Source organism: Serinus canaria, chromosome 1 (assembly GCF_022539315.1).
Source record: "Serinus canaria isolate serCan28SL12 chromosome 1, serCan2020, whole genome shotgun sequence".
NCBI lineage: Eukaryota > Metazoa > Chordata > Aves > Passeriformes > Fringillidae > Serinus > Serinus canaria.
Window position 1 is genome coordinate 88,568,932 of NC_066313.1, and position 19,296 is coordinate 88,588,227.

A 19,296-nucleotide genomic window follows, 5' to 3' on the forward strand; every position below is an offset into this window, starting at 1 on the left:
TTGAAGCCATTGGGGCAGATTGAAGGCTGAATCAGTTGTTTTCTCTCTTCAGCTGAGGGTTTCAGGTACAAGTTTGGCTTTCTGGCAATGCTGTAGGTGTCAGATCAGAAGCAGGTACACTCTTTTGTGAGGTGATTGGTGATCTTTGCCATGCACCCTGCCAAATCCACCAATCTTAATACTTATTTCTAGGAGGTAATAAGTCTAGCTACACATTCACAGCAACTTATAAATGCAATGAATACACCTTTGAGCCAGTATTATAGCTTAGGAACAAAACAAGTTCTTTATAACAACTGGAATATATTTTGAGACCCAGGCCTGGCCTTCACATGTATCTCCACAATTTCTGCTTATAGCAGTAGTAAATTCTAAATAGTGGTGTTTCATAGGGGTGCCTTGGGTTCATAAGCATCATCATCCATTATGGAAGCTGATCCCAGGCATTCAGATCAATATAAAGATGCACTGATACTGAAATTCTAATGCATAATCATATTCTGAAATGTTCCAATCCCAGCAGGATGACAGCTAAACATAAAAGTGCTGCAAATGCTCCTAACCTGTTTTAGTGAAACACTCAGTTTTATAGTAATTTTTCTATAATTTCTATAGAATTGTTCTAATTTCTGGCCTTCCTTTGAAATGTTAATTCAGACAACATTTGAATTAATAGTATCTCCATTAAAACTGTTCACCTTGTCTCTCTGAAGACCCATTTTTTAAAGTCCTGTAGCTAAGTAGCCTAAACTAGAACTATTTCATCTTTAACCGTGTACCTTTTTAATGCCAGCTTGCTGTAGATAAGATTTTCCCAGAAGAAAGGGTAGCTTAGGCTGGTGGTTCAATGCCTGTACAAACAGGTACAACACAGAGATAAACTGATACTAAAATCTGCTTGTTCTCAGCCCTTGTCCTCAAATTTCTCTCACTTCCTTTTCCTTGAGGATCTTAGCACTTATACTATCAGGAAAAGTCTCCATCATCTTTTCCCACTTACCAGCATTTACTGAAACCACAGAAATATTTCTGTGCCTGGATGTAGACTGAATGGATTATTTTTGCTGTTTCCTGAATGATTTAGACACCATTTTAAAATGGCCCTCAGCATTAAAAACACCCCTGTTCTGGAGAAGTGCAAAGTGAGATTGGCCAAGGTCTCTGGAGCTGGGCAGCGATGTGCAGCTCACCATGGATGGCCCTGGGGCTGATCCCCTGCACTCCATCCTCATGGGCACCCCCAAGGGATGCTGGGGTGGCAGCACCCACTGCTGCTTGTAGGGTGCAGGACACCACCACAGAGCCCCAGTGTCACCCCTGCTGTAGTCAGAGGCAGTGAGAGTTGAGTCTCTGGGGGGAAAAAGGAATTTGGGGTCCTTTATAGCATAGCACCATTCCATATGCTTTTTGATAGCTCAGAATGCTTTGTCCAGCCAAGTATCTTTTTACACAGGGACAGGAGCCACATCAATAAAAAGAGCATTGGTTTGTTGTAAAAAAGCCAGAAGGACAACTGAGCACCTCCAGAGGGACAAGGACTGTAAAAGGATGTGTGCATGCTAAAGTGAGCTCATTAACAGCTGAACAGCCACTGTGATGGTACTGGAAGATAATTCTACACTTTCTAGCCCTTGCTTCCTGATATCAGCCTGGAAAAAACAAAAGAATATATATATGTATTTAAAAAAAATCTGTTAAATATTTATGTACTTGATAACTTGTTATCTGTAGTGGAAATAAAGCCTGTGAGGATTTATCTCTTTACAAATATGGTATTAATCAGACTGACATCAATGGAGGAATCAGCCATGCATATTTGAGGAAAATTTTCAGTGAAGAGGGACATCTGTAAAAGGAGATTTTCCCAGTGGCATTTTAACACCCACAGCTTGAGACAATGCTTTCCACTGGTATTGATTTCCCACAGGTTGGAGCTGACATTTCCCTGCACAGTCTGATGCAGAGTTAGGGTGCACACCAACCCAGCCAAACCTGCTGTGTGCAGGCAAACCCTGATGGCTCCAGGCTTCCTCACCCAAGCTGGGCTCCCTGTGGAGCTGGGCAGGGCAGGACCTGGCAGTGCCTGCTGGGGACCAGGCTCTCAATATGTGACCAAAAGCCAGTTATCTTCTCACCAGGATCTGGCAAGGCTCCACCATGGTCAGGGAGTGTCCACTTTGGCTGACACCAGGTTACATCCTCTAAATAAAACTTAATAGGTCTGTGTCAAAAAAAATCCATACATAATTTTGAGTGGCTCATGCTGAGACATGATGCTACCAAGCTGGCAAAGCAGTATTTTTCTCTTTAGGCTAGATCCCAAAGTAAACTTAAGCCAGCGGGCACATTGCCATGGATTTTAGAGGATTTGAGGTTGGTGAGGACACATCTTGAGCACCATTCAATTTTGGACACCTTCTTACCCTCAAGCCACAGACAAGCTGAGAGGAGTTCAAAAGAAAATGTCAGTAACAGAGTTTAAGGTAACTGGCTTAGGAAGTAAGACTGAAGAGTTATTAAATGATTAGTAGCTTGGCTAAGCAGTATCTCAACAGTCTTTGAAGTAGGGAGGCATAAAGGAAGGAGCAAAAGAGGGGAGGGGAGCCATATCTCACCAGGTGACAGTGCCACAACAGCCATGGTGAGGTCAGGCTGGGAGAAGTCCAGGTTTGAAGGCTGAGCCAGTTGATGGATGTCTCTGGATGTCCCTGCTGCCCACAACACCCCTGGACCCTAAGGAGCAGTGGATGGGAGAATGCACAGCACTATTGCAAATACCCCTCCTTGCTATTACTGCTTTCTCTGAGGCTGAAAACAGTGGGAGCATCAGTTCAGATCAGCTCCAAGATGTTTTCCCAGTTTTGCTTCCCTGAATTGCTCAGGCTGCAGATCAATGTCTTTATTTCAGACACAAACTAGCTGTGTTCCCTAGCTTGAAAAAATGCCAGTGTGTTTTCTTCTGTCAAACTGCAAAATACAGGAGGGAGGCAAATGAGAGGGATTAGTAGTGAGACACAGTGCAGCAAAGGAAAAAACATACACACAAAAAAAACCACACCTCAAACTCTGAAACTAGACAGAAAACCGAATGCAAAGAATGTTCCTTCACTGTGCCACACTGTCTGAGGGACTGGGATTCTCTTACATGCTAAATTTTTTTTTTTTTCAGAAAACTTTCAGGGGAAATTTTTGCCCTCTCCATGAGAAAGGCAGAGAAAGCCTGACTGGTCCAGTCACCCTCTGACTTTTTAATACAGAAGACAGACCTGGGCCAAAGGTAAAGGCATAAACCTCATTTCTGCCATGGAAGGAAGATGAACTTCCAATGCCAGCCTAGTGTACAACCCCCAGGTACATGAGGGAGGGAGCCCATGGATCCTGCCCCACAGCTTGCTGTACCAGGATGGATTCTCCTCCCAGCTGAGGCAGTCTGTGCTGCACTGGGGAGTCACCAAGGCATCAGGGGATGAACAGCTCCTTCAGGAGACAGGCTGAACTCATGGTGCTTGGAGAGGCAGTGCCATGGCACCACTCTGCAGGCTGAGCCCATCCCAGTGCTGGCAGGGAGGCTCCAGGCAGTGACCTGTCTCTCCTGGTGCTCCCCACCACCAGCACCTCCTGCACAGCCTCCTCAAGAGGGAGGAACCTGTAAGTGCCTTATCACAAGTAAACAAAGTCAATGTTTTGTTAACATTGACACCGAGTTCCCAGTCAGCGCTGGGTGAACTTAGAGCAGTTCAAGCTGGGGTGGCATTTAAGGAGCCTGGGCTAAAGCCAGCCCTGGGGTGCCAGGGAGTGCTGGCACACAGGTCTGCTCAGGACAACATCTCCAAGGGATAACATCTCAGCCTGGGTCTAACCTTTTAGGCACAGTGCTGCAAAAGTGGCCTTGAAGCTTATTACTCATGTTGCTAATTGTGTGAACAACAGAAAGAGGAAGGGGCTTCTCCTCCCTGCTTGTACAGATCATCCAGCTACCTCTGGTCACAGCAGTGTGACCCTTGCAAACACATTCTCCAGTGGTTTCCTTTGAACCCCTTGGTCTCCCTGAGCCCAGGCTTTGTCTTGCTGGTGCCTTGGTCAGCAAGAGAGAAAAAGTGCAATGGATCCTGCCTAGCCCTGCCCACCACCATGCCTGGGCTGTGCAGGAGGGGGGGCCAGGCCAAGTCTCACCTGCAGCCTTGTGCCACCCCAGGCTCCTGAGCGACCTTCCCTCTCTCCTGTGTGACCTTCCCTCTCTGCTGTCCTTCCCTTTGGTGGCCAGCCCAAGGTCAGTGGTGCAGGCATTAAAAACCAGCCAAGGAATGCAAACATTGAGCAGTTCAGGGTACATTAAACACAACAAAAGGCTCTGGGTCAAGGGACTGGCACTGCAAGGGGACCAGGGCTGGCTGCCATGGCCACAAGGCCAAGCCAGGGCATTGTGGCAGGGATGGACACTGATGGACAGCCCTGCAGGGCCAGGTGAGGAAAGGGGGCACTGGATGAATCCTAATGGGCTATAAAGCAAGAATGAGCCCTCCTGTGGGGCCATGAAGAGTTGCCCACTGGTCAGTAACAAGTGTCCTGACAAATTACTGCAGTGTCCTGGAGACCTTCAACAGGGCCCATGGAATAGCAGCTGCTCCATCCTACCGTGATGAACCACTTCAGGCAGGCAGAGTTCATCTTCACTCATGCACAAAGTTTCCAGGAGAATCCCAGATTTGTCACAGCTGCACATGGATGCTGCCCATGGCTCAGCCATGCCAAGCATCTGGCAAATCACCAAGTTCCAAGTCAGCTTGTTTGTAAGGTGGTGGAAAATCCCCAGGTTCCCAATGGGAAACTTCTACACTCAGAACTCTTGCACTTACAAAGGCTCTGCTCTTGATGGCCCTTTTCTCTTCGTGGTCTTTGTTGCTGCAAAGCAGAGGAGGGACAGGGGACAAGTCCGTGAAGGAGACATGGCTTGGGAGCAGGCTGTCAACACACACAGCATGCAGCACACAGCCCAGAGTCCCCTCTGAGCCCCTCATGCTGCCACTTGGATCTCACTAAAGACATAATGAATATTTTTTCATGCATTCCCTGGGCTGTCCAGGACTTGGAAGAGGGGAGGACAGCCCATCGGGGGTTTTGTGATGTGAAACAGGGGAAACCTATTTCATGCTCAGGGACAAGGGGTAATGGCCTTAAGCTGAAGGAGAGCAGGTGCAGATCAGATGATGGGAAGAAATTATTTGCTGTGAAGGTGATGAGACAATGAAACTGATTGCCCAGAGAAGCTGTGGGTGCCCCATCCCTGGAAGCGTTCAAGGCCAGGTTGGATGGATGTCTGAGCAAACTGGCCTAGTGGAAAGTGTCCCTGTCGTTGGCAGGGGGGTTGGAAGTAGGTAATCTTTATGGTCCCTTCCCACCCAAACCATTCTGTGGTTCTGTGACACTGGCTTGACTGAGTTGGGCAGTGTCCCAGTGTCAGTACTGGTCCCTCAGGGATGCCACTCCATACTGGCTGCAGCTGGATGTCCATGTGCTGAGTGCTGCACTGTGGTTCCAGCTGTTGTCCAGTTGCCATCTATCCCCTAGCCCTTCCCAAGCCAAAGCACAGCTCCCCACCTGGCTGCTGTGTCACCAGCTCTGCTGATGTCAAACTGGGTGATGTGGAACTGGAAAGCCTCCGTGTTTGCCGACCACTCCACTTGTCTCACAGACTGGTGGATGTGGTGCACCCTTAGTAAATCCCAACCACCTCCTTGCAAAGAGCTTCTTTGCAAAGATCTCCCAAAAGGAATTTGCATACTTAACAAGTAATTCCCTATTTTCTAACCATCCCCCCTGCAATATCCTATGTCCCAACAAATGGCTACACTTTGTATAGGAGAACTGTATCTAGTACTTGCAAGTTACTCAGGAAAAAAGGAAAAAAACAAACCAAGAGAGAAACAAGTTCTCCATTGCTTTATCTGTTCTGATAACAGCTATCACACGGGGTCTATCGCAAACCCTACGGGCACTTGGCAAAATGCGTAACTCTGCTGACCTGCTAAGGCACTCAAGAGAAAGGAGAAGGGCATTTGATAGGAACAAACTTTCCCTTGCCAGCGCTATCAACACCCTTTATAAAGGCTGATAGTGGTGAGCAGGGGCTTTCATTGGTACTGGAAGCAATCTCGGTCACCTTCAGTGGAAAAGAAGGTATAAAACCTAAAGTCTTTCTTGGTCGACTGTCTGGGCACTGCTTGAATTTCTTAGTTTCCACAAAGTACCCATTTTTGGGAACTTTTCAGAGAAAATGGCAACTTTAAATGAGAAGAAGACCTGCAGCGAACGTATGGCAGATTTCCGTCGTTTTGTCTGGAATCCAGAAACAAAGCTCTTCATGGGAAGGACCTTAATTAACTGGGGTAGGTTTTCACGTGCAAGATTCTTCTCTTCCTTCTGGTATGCCTAAAAACTGTGGTGGGAGGATGTCATCCTAATGGGTGGGACACAATGTAAATGTGTTAAAGCCAGCAGTTCTCATATGTGCTTCTAAGCCCCTTTGTGGGCAGCTCTGTGAGCTGGATCAAGTAGATCAAAACATTGATCCATGCAGTTCCTGAAAATATATGACTTCAAAGTGGTTTTGAACCAAATACTTCAAAAGGAGAAAAATTAACACATTAATAGGAAACTTATTAGTAGGTAGGGGGGATGGTTACAGGGTGGTTTTGACATTGTTAATGAAAAGGGGGCTCAAGTACATGGAGAAATTTGCTTAATTGTTGAGTTTGTCCAATTCTTTGGAAACAAGTTCTGTTTTGCTGAAATTCCTTTCTGAATTATTGTCTGCTCAGTAGGTCTTGTTTCTTATCACTGCATGCTAGCATGTATTTCATACCAGCAGGTATTTCATACCAGCATGTATTTTATCCTAGGAAATGTTTCAGCTGAGCCTCCCTTCCCACAGCCAAACTTGTGCCTACAATGCTGATCTGTATTATGATCTACACTCTGGGAAGGGTGGCCAGGACCATTGTAAGGAAGATCCACACTCTTCCCACAGACTGTAGGAGTAGCTGCAAGTTTCCAGATGATTTTTTCCTGCCTGTGCATGTAGTTTATTGGCTATTCCTAAAACCAGATGATGCAACTGGAATGTGAGCCTTTCCAGCTGGTAGAGAGGGTGCTACAAGGCACCTATGATTAAAAGTAGCAGTTTCTAATAGCACCCCTCCAAAACAACCACTGGCTGCTTGTACAGCACCAGCCATGTGTAAGACATTTTATGCACGTACAGACAGAAACACAACATTAAGCTTATATTATCTCACAGCAGAATAAAGTAGCAAGAAGGCACATTTTGCTGCTGGTGATTTCAGCTGTATAAGTCAGTGAAATGATATGGGTCTAAAACCAACATGCCTGAAATATTGTCATCTGTCATCCAAATGACACAAGGAGCAACTTGGGTTTGTCAAAGAAACACCTCATCATCTGTGTTGCTTAGTCCACATGTAACAAGCAGATAAATGGTCTTGATATGTGAAATTACTTCAAGATGCCACATAACCTTTAAGCTTTAAATAATCCGAGCTCAGCACCAACTCCTTCAAAAATCCTTGTAGAACTATACAATTTTTTTCTAGAAGAATATTTTTTGAGTGTAGAGAAAATACTCCAAAGCACCTATCCCTTTACAGGGAGAACTTCCCTGGAGACAAGGGTGGAAAGGAGACAGCAGCTGCTGCCAGGATCATCCTGGCTGCAGAGAGAGCACTGCATGGCCTTACTCAAAATTTGAAATTCTGCTCTTATTCTCTTCCACAGTGTGGATCAGCCTCTACTACCTGGCTTTCTACGTGGTGATGTCGGGGCTGTTTGCACTCTCCATTTACTGCTTAATGAGGACCATTAATCCCTACGAGCCGGATTACCAAGACCAGCTGAAATCCCCAGGTACTGCCAGGGTCCCGTGGCAGCTGTGCAGGGCTGGGCTGGGCTCAGAGGCACTGGCAGAGCCCAGGGCTGAGGGGAGACCAACGTGGAATACATCAGGTCAATTCTGCCCAGACAATCCCTGCAAAGTTTAACCTCTGCCTGAAAACAGTTTCAGGCTTTAAAAGAAAATCTGGCACATTTATTTCCATATTGATACATGGATATACTTCTATATCCATATACTTATGAATATATAATATGAAAAATGAATATATATACATATATTCATTTATTTCATCTTGCTATTGGGATGATCAGTGCCTGCCTGTAGCAGGTCACCTTCTTTCCCCTAGGGCAGGGGTCAGTCCCTGGGGAAGTCCTAGGTTCTACTCCAAACCCCCAAGCATCACAGAGGGCTTTGGGATGCCCAGCAATATGTAGAGGTGATGGGGTGGGCAGCCTGGGGTGGGTATTTCCACACTTGCCACCACCATGGAAAGTCCCTGGGAGAGCAGGAATATTTTGCCAGTAGGATGTGCCGTGCCAGTAGTCAAGAAAGTAAAAATAAAATGAAGATGTGGGATTAGGAATTCAGATTTGTGGGACATGAAAAGAGATATGGGAGATGATCAGAGACTATCAGTGCACACTGCTAAAACTTCACACCCCAATGGCTTGTTTCCACAATGGGAGGGAAAAAAACCAGCCCTAAGAATTATTCTGTCAGATGCTTTTGTGTTTTAAAGTTTCCACTCCCGTATTTAGCAAGTTTGGTGTTTGCTGGGAAAATAATTCCTGTGACATATAATGTGTGGCTTTTTCAAAAGCTGTTTCTCATGCTGCTGTATGACCTGTTTCTTTAGCCTAAGGTGACTGTTATTGCTAACAAGTCCTGGGGAAATCCAGTGCAATTGCTGGAATGATTTTACAAGCTGTTCTTGTAACAGCATGGATATATGTGAAAAGAAAATAATTCAGCAGCAGCAGCACAGGCTTTAGGGTTTTGCTTGAACAACTCATGGCTGAGGTGGTTTCTGAACATGGTTAAAACATCCCCAAAAAGGCTGGAGGATCTTATACACTTAAAATGAGTCTTGATGCAGCATAATTGCTACTGTCAATTAAAATGAACAAATCTGTGCCTGGCACCTCTCCTCTGCTTTGTCTTCCCCTTTCCTCCTCGTGAAGGTGTCACCTTACGGCCGGATGTTTATGGGGACAGAGGACTAAAAATCTATTACAACGTGTCGGACAACAAAACCTGGGAAGGTTTAGTGACAACTCTTCACAATTTTCTGGCAGGTAAAAATGAAGTTTCTTGCATAACACTGAAGAAAGGTGCTGCCTTATCTCCAGTACTGGGTCAGAGGACCTTAAGTCAGTACTTCCATTTTACATTTGTCCTTCTCAAATCACAGATTTTGAGTGGAAAGTGCATCTTCTGAAAGGGATGAGCAAATCACCCCATGAATCTATAAATCAGATGTATGTACACATCTATAAAAATCCAGGCTCTGCTTTAGGGCTTTTACTTTGTTTAATCCTAAACAGCCTTAATAAAATAGACCAATAGAAAGTCTGAAAGAAGAGGGAGAACAAAAGGTCTTCAAAATTAGTCTCATCTAAATTAATCTAATTAATTTGTCTATGACTATAAACGTCAAAGTGCCATAATATATCTCATAAAGCATGGTGTCTTCAGGGAATACACTCAAAGTAGGTTATGTGCTCCATTTGCCTGTTCATGCCTTAGCATGTCTATATTCCTATTGAGCCTTAATATTGTAATTCTTCATGTTTCTCAGACACATTTTGAGAAAAATTATATTTGAAATTACTTTATATGGCGCTATCAACACAAGCTGCCAGACTTAACTCAATTTGATTTCTTTTATTTTGCTTTGCTTGGATATTCAAAAACAAAAAAAGAACACAACCAAACTGAACCATACTCCTAAACAGTTTAAACTTTCCTTGTTCCACCTACTCCCAGCTTCACTTGAAGTACAATCTCCCATGATAGAATCTCCAGCCTGATGCTGTGATGTATAATTTGCATATGAAAAGCTTCAGAGGGGATTTTTTTTTCATTCTTCCTTCACACATCCAGCATATACACCAGCTGCTCAGCATCTGAACATCAACTGCACCAATAATACCTACTTCATCCAGGACACCTTTGATGGCCCAAATAAAACAAAACTATCCTGCAAATTCACCGCAGACATGCTTCAAAACTGCTCCGGCATCACAGATCCAACTTTTGGATATCCAGAAGGAAAGCCCTGCTTTATTTTAAAAATGAACAGGGTAAGTACAAGGTCAAGGTGCTGAGCAGAAAAAAATTAAGAGTAGCTTGAGCCCCAGCTGGGGAGCTGCTGTGTCTCTGCTGCCATGGGTTCTAAACTCTGCTTTCTACTGGGAGCCAAAAATCACACGCTGTTCCCTGCCAGACCACTGGAGTTACCAGGGAAATCCTCAGACTTTTTCACCATTCCTACAAAAGTAAAATAGGACTGTGGTCTCTGAACTGAGCTTAGATTAGGTAAAGTTTAGTTTAGTTGGTGCCTCTGCAGGGCTCTCATCCCACAAACTAGCACCAGAAGAGTTTCCTCCTGCAATACCTCAGCCCTGCGCCTTCCGCTGAGGCACCAGGATGTGACAGTAACTGATGTGGTTTCAGAGAGGTGATATCTTATTTCTCCAGGCGGCAAAGAAAATCTTCAGAAGAACCTATAAAACCAAAATTCAGACCTGATGGATATTTTTCTCAGGGAAAACCACCAACACGTTTTTTGGAGAGGAATAAAGGGAATTTTCAATGCTTTAATTTTTTTCAGGATGTAGACAAAGGCATAAGCACTTTATATTTCTTTTTGTATAGAATTCTGAGCCTTCTGATTCAGTTTTGGTAGAAACTGAAGAGTTCAAGTGCCCCTCCAGTTTCTGATAGACCACTGTATTTTTTGTTTGGCTTGCACCTTAGGTATTTCCAAAAATCTGTGCAAGCCCTAACCAGAGGGGAGCTGTGCCCCTGACTCTGGCTGGTGAAACAAGTCCTTCCAGAAGTGCCTTCTTTAGCAAGACTGGGAAAAGATGGGGATAGCAACCAGGGAGCTTCACCTCCTTTCACTTTTGCCTCCACAGGATGCAACCCCACTAGTTTTGTAGCATGAACCCAGCCCAAGGGTTTTTCTGCCAGAGCGAAGGTTTTCTAAGACAGATGAGACCCAAAGCGTGGATATTCAGCTTGTCCTTAACTGCCACACAATTTCTGCTTTAAGAGACCCCTGGCTGCAAGGGCAGCTGCTGTGGGTGGGTAAGGGCTGGACTCAGAGGAGCTGCAGTGCTACTTGCTCTGGCCAGGCCAGATTGTATCAGCAGGGCTCATCCCAGGTAATGCCGAGTCCTGCTGCCTAAATATTCAGCCACAACAGCTTCTCACCTACATAAATGAGATTATTTGTTGGAGAGAGTCTTACACAGGAACATATTAAACATCAATTGCAGCTCAGCTCTCAAATAATTGATTGCCCAGTTTTATCTCAAAACAATTCCCAAAATGACCAAATGTGTTTTCTTTTTCAGATTATCAAGTTTTTCCCCGGGAATGGCACTGCACCAAGGGTGAACTGCTCCTATGTGGTAAGGCTATGAGGGCTGGGTCCCACACATTTCAAGCACTGCAGCTTTGAGAGCAAGCAAGTGCAGTGGTGACCAGAAAAAAACCCTTGCAGCTCTGAAAATCCCATCCCAAATACTTGGAATATTCTCAGTTCTGCGCCAGTTCTTGCACCAGCTGGCATGCTAAGGAAAAAACCTCCATGTTAGCTTTATTTTAAATCACCTGAAAACTTGCATTTTCGGGCTGCAGAGAACATTTGCTGCTTGCTCTCAGCTCCCCTAGTGACGGTCACAGCTCAGCGCAGCTCCCTCAGGCTCCCAGCAGCTCCAGCTCACTGAATTCCCACCTGCTATCAGGGGACATTTGCCTGCTTTTCTTGGCAATAGTAACAGCGGGAGATTCCCACTTTTATTAGAAAAATAAGACTGGTGCTAAGAGCCTGCTGAACTTGAGCTTTAAGGCACACTTAGCAGCCCTGACACACTTGCCTGGGGCTGGCCGATGATTTCCTGAGCACAGAGCGTCCTCCTCTCTCGTTCACACAGGGTGAGGAGGAGTCTCGCCCGCTGGACGTGGACTACTACCCTGTGAATGGCACCTTCAACCTGCACTACTTCCCCTACTACGGGAAAAAGGCCCAGGTGGGTGCTTCTGCACTTTCCTTTATGTCAGGGGAAATCTGGAGCATCTTTGCAATCCTATGAGAACTGGAGAGGCTATTTTCAAACTGGTAGTGTAAAATTGAAGTATTTTCTTTTAAATTTTTTTTATTTCTCCTCCTAGCCCAGCTACAGCAATCCCTTGGTAGCTGTGAAATTTCTCAACATTACGAGGAATGTAGAATTTAAAATAGTGTGCAAAATCATTGGAGCTGGAATTACCTACAATGTTCATGATCCGTATGAAGGCAAAGTGGAATTTAAACTGAAAATAGAAGACTGAGCAGCAACAGAGACACTGCTGGAAAATGTATGAACAGTAAACTTAACTATTATCACATTCATCGATATTTATTTTCTCACTATGGTTCCCATATAAATTACAGTGCAAGGAGACATTTTATACTGCAAGATGGCCAGCAGAGCTAAAAATCAAGATCCTCCTCTCAGTGTATAAAGACAAAGATTATCTCAATGTATATAGTCTAATATTTCATGGCTCCAGGATGCTGCTGCCTTCATGCAAATAATTGTACAAAATAAGTTTCCCCCACAGGGTGCAGCTGTGCCTTCAAAGAACATAAGTATAGATTCAACCAACCATTTTCAATCACTTTTCAAACCATAATAAATAATTGATGTACGATACTAAATCTTGGTTATTGAGAAATTAGATAACTTGAAAAGGAAATCAATACTTGGAAATACTAGGAAGTAATTAAATTTTCAATCTCTCCTGTATAGGATGTATAAAACAGTATTAAATTCATCTGTATCCCAATGCATTGGCTTTTTTCACTAGTCAGCTGAGCCGGATTTTTTTGGTTGACAAATCAAAGACTGCAAAAGAAGTGAACTTGAAATCTGTCCTCCAGCTCACAGATTTCACTGTACCACTGACCTCTCTGTATATAACCTAATAAAAATGACTGGTAAAACTGTAACACCCAGTTCCACCCAGGAAACTGTTCATTTAACTAGAGGCTGTCATTTGTGGGTTGTTTGTTTGGTGTTTTGTTGTTTAGTGTTTATTGTTTTTGTGATGGTTTTATTTGTTTTATCTAGTAGAATAGCCCCGTATTGTAATGATAAATTTTGGGTTACTTGGAGTAATCTGGAAGATGCTGAAATAACACTAAATCTTTAACTGAATCTAAACTTTGAGAAGCCTGACTGTATCACACCTAATACAGAGAGACAGCATTGTTGTGTCTCTATAGTAGGTTTATGTTACCTGAGGTCCAGGATGCTCCAGCCAGAAAATAAATACTGTACACACACAAAAAAAAGAAAAACAAAAAAAACCCCAACCAAAACCTTCAAGAGCAGAAATCATTTTACACTTTCACTGCCTGAACATTTCAGAAAGCAAGAAGATGTAACAGATCATCTCCTGTACCACAGCACCATTCAGCCAGCCAGCTTGTAGACAGAATCCAGTTGGAGGGGAATATTTCATCTCCAAAGCCACAAATTATATTTGAGCCTTTCTTAGAAAAATTCTGTATTTCATAAACAGTAAGAAAATGCTTTCTCATATAAAAACTGTTTTTTCCCCTGGCCTTTCCTGTTTCAATTTTTACAGTGCAGCTTTGCCTTTCTTCGGAGAGACAATGAAAATCAATTTTGTATCCTTTCTGGAACACAGGTCTCCCCCTGTGCATCTTTCCAAAATGACATGGAAAACAATAAAATACTTTTGATAACAAAATAGTAAGTCATGTTGTCTACAAACAGAACATTTAAATATTTCCAAGAAAACCAAGAACTCTTCCCTTGATGCTCTAACAAGGGCAGACTCTCTGCTTGGCTGTTTTTAGTACCTACAGCTTGCACTGAGCTGGTGAATGAAGTGGCACAAGCTCACAGTCCAGTCAGCCCTACAGGCACAGCACAGGAATATGCTGAACAAATTCCCTATGGATTGTGTGCCTGCAAAGCTACAGCTTCAGAACAACAGTCTAGACCAGCTTCACAGGAAGTCCTGTGATGGGATAAATAGAGAAAGGAAAGTGTCCCTGTGTTGACCAAATGATGATGCATTCTGACATCAAAAAAGGATCCACCAAATCTAGTTCTCTAAGTATAAAGATTGCCATCCTGAAGTTAAACACTTCTTGAACTTCCAGCCATCTGAGATTATTCCCTTTCTTTATTGAAACTGGAAATGAAACAACAAAGAGCAAGGCTTGTGGCTAGTGTAGCTGAAGTAGGAAAGTGTAGTTAATATTAGCCTGCCCAAACCCCAAATGCAAGCACACTTAAATAGCAGAATGCCCATCATGCAAATACTTTGTAATACTAATTACTGCAGGCACAGCCCAATACTAGGTACAAGCATGTCATCTAGTGAGCACAGCTGCACTTTGGAGGCACACAAATGACAGAAGGTACGAGATACAGACCAAAATAAGCACATGGGAAGGAAAACAGGCAGGGCATCCTGCCCAAGGCACAAGAAGCATGACTGGCAAAAGCTAAACAAGTTAAAAAGCAGCTGAATCAAGGGAAGGAGGCCAAGAAGCAGGAAACACCAGCAATGAGAGGGATGAAATTAAGAGAGGAAATTAATTTCCTCTCTCTAAGAGCCCTCGAGCCTCATCACCTTCATCCAGAGACAGAGAGAACCTCGGCCACCAGTGCCAGCTGTAGAGCAGCAGCTCCAAGTTACAGTGCAGTCACAGTTAATTCAGTGTTAGAGACTGAGAAGTGTTACAGACTAACGGTTGTATATACACAGCAATAATTATTGCTACGCAGGAGCTAACATTAGCACAAAGTGTGTTCAGGAATTAATTTAAAAGCTTTGTTTTCAAATTTGAAACTGGCCACTTTTATCAGTCTTTTGAGCACTTTCACTGCAAGAGTCCAATTCCCTGAGAGAGAGTTACACATGCATTCAAAAAACATATATAAATAGATACATATGGAAATCTAGGTATATGCAGATATACACACACAGATCATACATAAATTCAGCTGCAATAGTAGCAGTATTTGATTAGACCAAATATAAACAGGGAAAAAACCTAATCAGGCTACATGGGAAACTGAAGCAGCAAATTTAAGAATGAATTGCAAGCAAATGCAAATTCCTGAGTTTAGTTAGATGCAGATCAGCTAGGATGGGGATGGGTGGTTAGTCCATGCCTCTGGAGCAGTGGAGGGGCCAGGAAGGCAGAGACCACAAAGTGGCTCTCAGTGCTGTTTTTTTCCTACCAGCAGTGCAACAGCAGGGTTAGCCAGGAGAAAAGTCATGAGGAAGGCAAAATAGGCCATGAAACCAATACATTAACACCATGAATTTTTATATCCAGTAAGTTTTAGTTTCCAGACTTATCTGGTAAAGGTGTTAAATAAAACTCTCAAAAATCAGGGTGAACAGAAACACAGCAGTTGCTTTGAGATGCTCTTTCCACACCTCCTTCTTATAAATATTCATGGCAGTAGTAAATTTTTGAAGTGTAAAATCCTAATGTCTGTTATTAAAATAATGAGTGGAGAAAAACATTGAATACAAGCACCTTGATTCTTAAAGGACTTTGTGCTATGGCTATGAAACTACAGCAAGTTCAAAGCTTCCTCTACCTTTCAGAACTAGATATTAATAACTGAGTCTTTGCTTAATGGTCTCATATGATGTCATTGCTATTGCACTTGGGAATTCCTCCCACCATTTCACAGAGCTGTTTTTAATCTCTTACCTGTAATAAAAGTCAAGCAGAAATTGATTCTGCAACAAATAAAGCTGTCTAACCATGTGCTACTTTCAGTAATTGGATGTAAAGTAACAGCTACATCAATAATGCTTGCAGGAAATATTTTCTGCTGTGCACCTAACTCCCCTCACAAGCTGCATTTCTTTCAGGCACAAAAGCTCAAGCTCCAACAAGATTATTTTGTTTAAAGTAAAATACATATGTGCAAGAAGGAAAAGGTGCCCTTTTCTTCAATTTGATTAGAAAGACTTTTCTCAAGGGGGAGGAAGACTTTTCTCTGTTCTTCCAATGTATTTTTACCAGAGCGATAACAATGGATGCACCAAACTTCTCATTATTTTAAGAGTATAAATTGGGCTGAAAAATTCCTTTTTTAGGATCCTGCTACACCTCTGAGAAAGAACTGAATTTTGGAGAAACACCTGGTATAACACCATTTGTTAATGGATAGTGTGGGAATGTGATCATTACAATAAAAATATGTTCCAGCAGTTTATTACTATCATCAACTAGGCAGCTCATTTTAATTACTCTGATTAAAAATCCCAGGTTTTAAGTATTTTGTCACTTTTCCCCAGATATTTATGAGCCTGTTGAAATGGTATCTTTTGTGTGACCTGACACAAATCCACTAATTTCTGCATTTTCCCCCTTTTTATTAAACAAGCCAAAATAAAGACTTCCTTTAATCTCATAGTAATAAATCTTTACCTTAGGAATCAAATAACTGGAGGAAGGGCTTTTTTCCTGAGCATTTCCTGATTTTTCCAACATCCTTTTGAAATGATGATGCTAACAAGTATGCAGCTGCTCAGTGCTGGTCTCACTGAATGCATCTGGATGTAACACCATTTTCCAATCCATTATTAGTTTTACCTACACATCCAAATTAGATTAGCTTGTTCATTACCAAAGAGTGTAGGACACATATGGAGTTATAACCTACCTTGACGCCCTGGATCATTTTTAGGATCATACATTTCCAGCATAGTCTTTCCTCCTGTAAGTGTACCTTGAATTCTTTCTTCACAAAATGTGGAGTTTAACCACAACACTTTTGGACATGACCTGCTTGCCAAACAATTCACATCTCTCCACTTCATTGTTGATTTCTTTTATAACTAAAAATACTTAAGAGTCTTTTTAAATTTTCTTCTGGGTTATTGAAGAAATTGTTAACCGGGAGTAAATTTTACTTGCTGCAGCTGTTCAGTCAGTTATAATGCACAAAAATGATTCAGCAGTAAATAGTTCATAACCCCTTAACATACAATCTGGAGATATTGTAAAATGTATTTAAAATCAGAATGCAATGAAATTAAAAAGGTTTAAATATGCTGAAACATAGCCATTGTTTCCTTAATCAGCTAAATATTCACAGTCTCCTCCCATATTCATTTGATATGACCTATTCTGTACTTTGTAATTAACAATCTTCCATGCTTCTAATTTTCTTCTAGCTGTTTCTTTCAACAGTTTTTCTAATACAAGATTCAGGGCTGATCTCAAGCTGTCTGGACCACACACATTTGGACAGGACTTGCTCACATCTTTGACACTTTTTACTTTTTCACATTTCAAAAATTGGCACTCTAGCATTATTTTAGTTTTTAAGAACTATTCCAAGGTTCATTAAAAATCAGCATCAGAAGTTGCCCAACTTTAATTACTGGAGCCGCCTGTTTTAAGAGTATGTGCTTAATGTTCTGCTTTATTTTTAAGAAATTCTCTCAAGTTTACATGAATAACAAACAGGAATCTGCCTGAAGTCTGCAACCTTGCTGTCTTTTTCACATGCTACAACGCAGATGCACTGAGCAGGTAGGGCTGATGAAACTGCACTATTTATAGCAATGTACCATGATGTGTACACAGCAACCTGATAAAAGGAAATCAAAATTTTCAGCCTAAGTTTGGCTTTCAACATGCTGAAAACGTCCAAAAATTTCACAAAAAGTCATGTCAGAACAAAGAAAAGCATTTGTAATGGTATTACACTGGTGACTTTCAGTTAACACCAGCCTCTCTTTATTCTCTTCCACATCAGAACATTCTGCCTTGACCACAGCTGAGCTGTGCATCAATAATCACCATGATTTTCTCCAGTTGCTGTTTCACAAAGTGCTGACATTCTCTGAATGTGAGGACAGCAGGTCCCAACTGAGTGAGGCAGATGGTGTCAGGTGAGAATCATCACCACACCAGACAGGAATTTCCAGTGTAACCAAATGCTTGAAGTCAGAAACACCCTTGCATTGCTGCTTGTTGCCCTTCCTCATTCTTCTCTCAGCTTCAGTCTTAGAAACCTCATCTTGAAGCAGTCTTCACTTCTACCTGCACATTTAACCACCTTTTCCATCAGTTTGGTACCTTTTGACAGCTTCTGAAGATGAGCTGAGCTTCCATTCATTTTCTGACAAGTCTGGCAAGATGACCCATTTGCTAGTCTGTTCCCAACACTGACATTTTCTAACAAGTTTTTTCTTTTCTTTCCCTCTCTGTCATGGGATCCACTAGGTAATTTAAGCTGGAAGGCATCTCAGGTTGTCCCCTGTCCAATCTCTGTTCAAAGCATGCTCAGCCATGAGGTCAGATTCTACATTGCTTAGGGCTTTTCTCCTGTCTGGTCTTGAAAACCCTAAGGATGGAGTCAGCACAACCTCTCTGGGCAGCCTGCTCCACAGCTTGACCATCCCAAGTTGTTCCTGATATTCAGCTGGAAACTGTCCCATTTCAGCTCGTGTGTGTTGCCTGTCCATGCTGTCCTCACACACTCCTGTGCACTGGCTCCACCTTTGCAAAAACCTTCCTGCAGCACTGCAAGGCTGCCATTTAGGTCTCCCGAGGCTGCCTCTTCTCCAGGCTGAACAAGCTGCTCTCCCTCACCCTCTCCTCATACAGAAGCTGCCCCAGCCCACCGAACATTTTGGTAACCCACCAGAATCCATGGAAGCTCAAGGGCAAACCAAAGGTCAGGAGAAACCCTGGAAAAACCTTAAATCCTAAATTTAGATAAGTAACGACAGGAAAAGGCTGTTCTCAATGTGCTGGCTCATCTTTGCTTTTCTTGGTAAATGAATGACAATTAAGGCTTCAACAATAAAGTGTGTGTGACAGTAACCTCATGGGTCTGGAAGCAGACAGGGCTGAGAAGTGGTGACAAGCTGTTAACTCAATGTAGTCAAAGACAAATGGCCTACTACGCTTCTCATAAGCAGACAAGAGAAAGGAAATCCCTACAGTAAACAATTATCTATCTGGGAAAAACTGGATATGCTGTCCTTTGTACTGGTGATCATTCCAGTAGTGTTACATGACGTTGGTTGGTTTTGGTTTTTTGGGTTTTTTTTTTAACTTTTGCCCTTTCTACATTAAAGCAGCATCCAATTTT

General features: G+C 42.8%; 1 protein-coding gene across 2 annotated transcripts; it reads left to right on the plus strand.

Annotated features, from left to right (window-relative positions):
* The first annotated feature begins 6,274 nt into the window (after positions 1 to 6,274).
* ATP4B (ATPase H+/K+ transporting subunit beta) lies at positions 6,275 to 12,469 on the plus strand. 2 transcript variants are annotated; one of them, XM_050977016.1, is made up of 7 exons: positions 6,275 to 6,386; positions 7,792 to 7,920; positions 9,091 to 9,204; positions 10,013 to 10,212; positions 11,491 to 11,547; positions 12,073 to 12,168; positions 12,311 to 12,469. In XM_050977016.1, exons 1-7 carry the CDS (start codon positions 6,275 to 6,277, stop codon positions 12,467 to 12,469), a joined length of 867 nt encoding a protein of 288 aa, XP_050832973.1. The 2 variants fall into 2 exon arrangements, with proteins under 2 accessions (XP_050832973.1, XP_030090923.1); XM_030235063.1 differs by having other exon boundaries at positions 12,079 to 12,168.
* Positions 12,470 to 19,296: the final 6,827 nt, after the last annotated feature.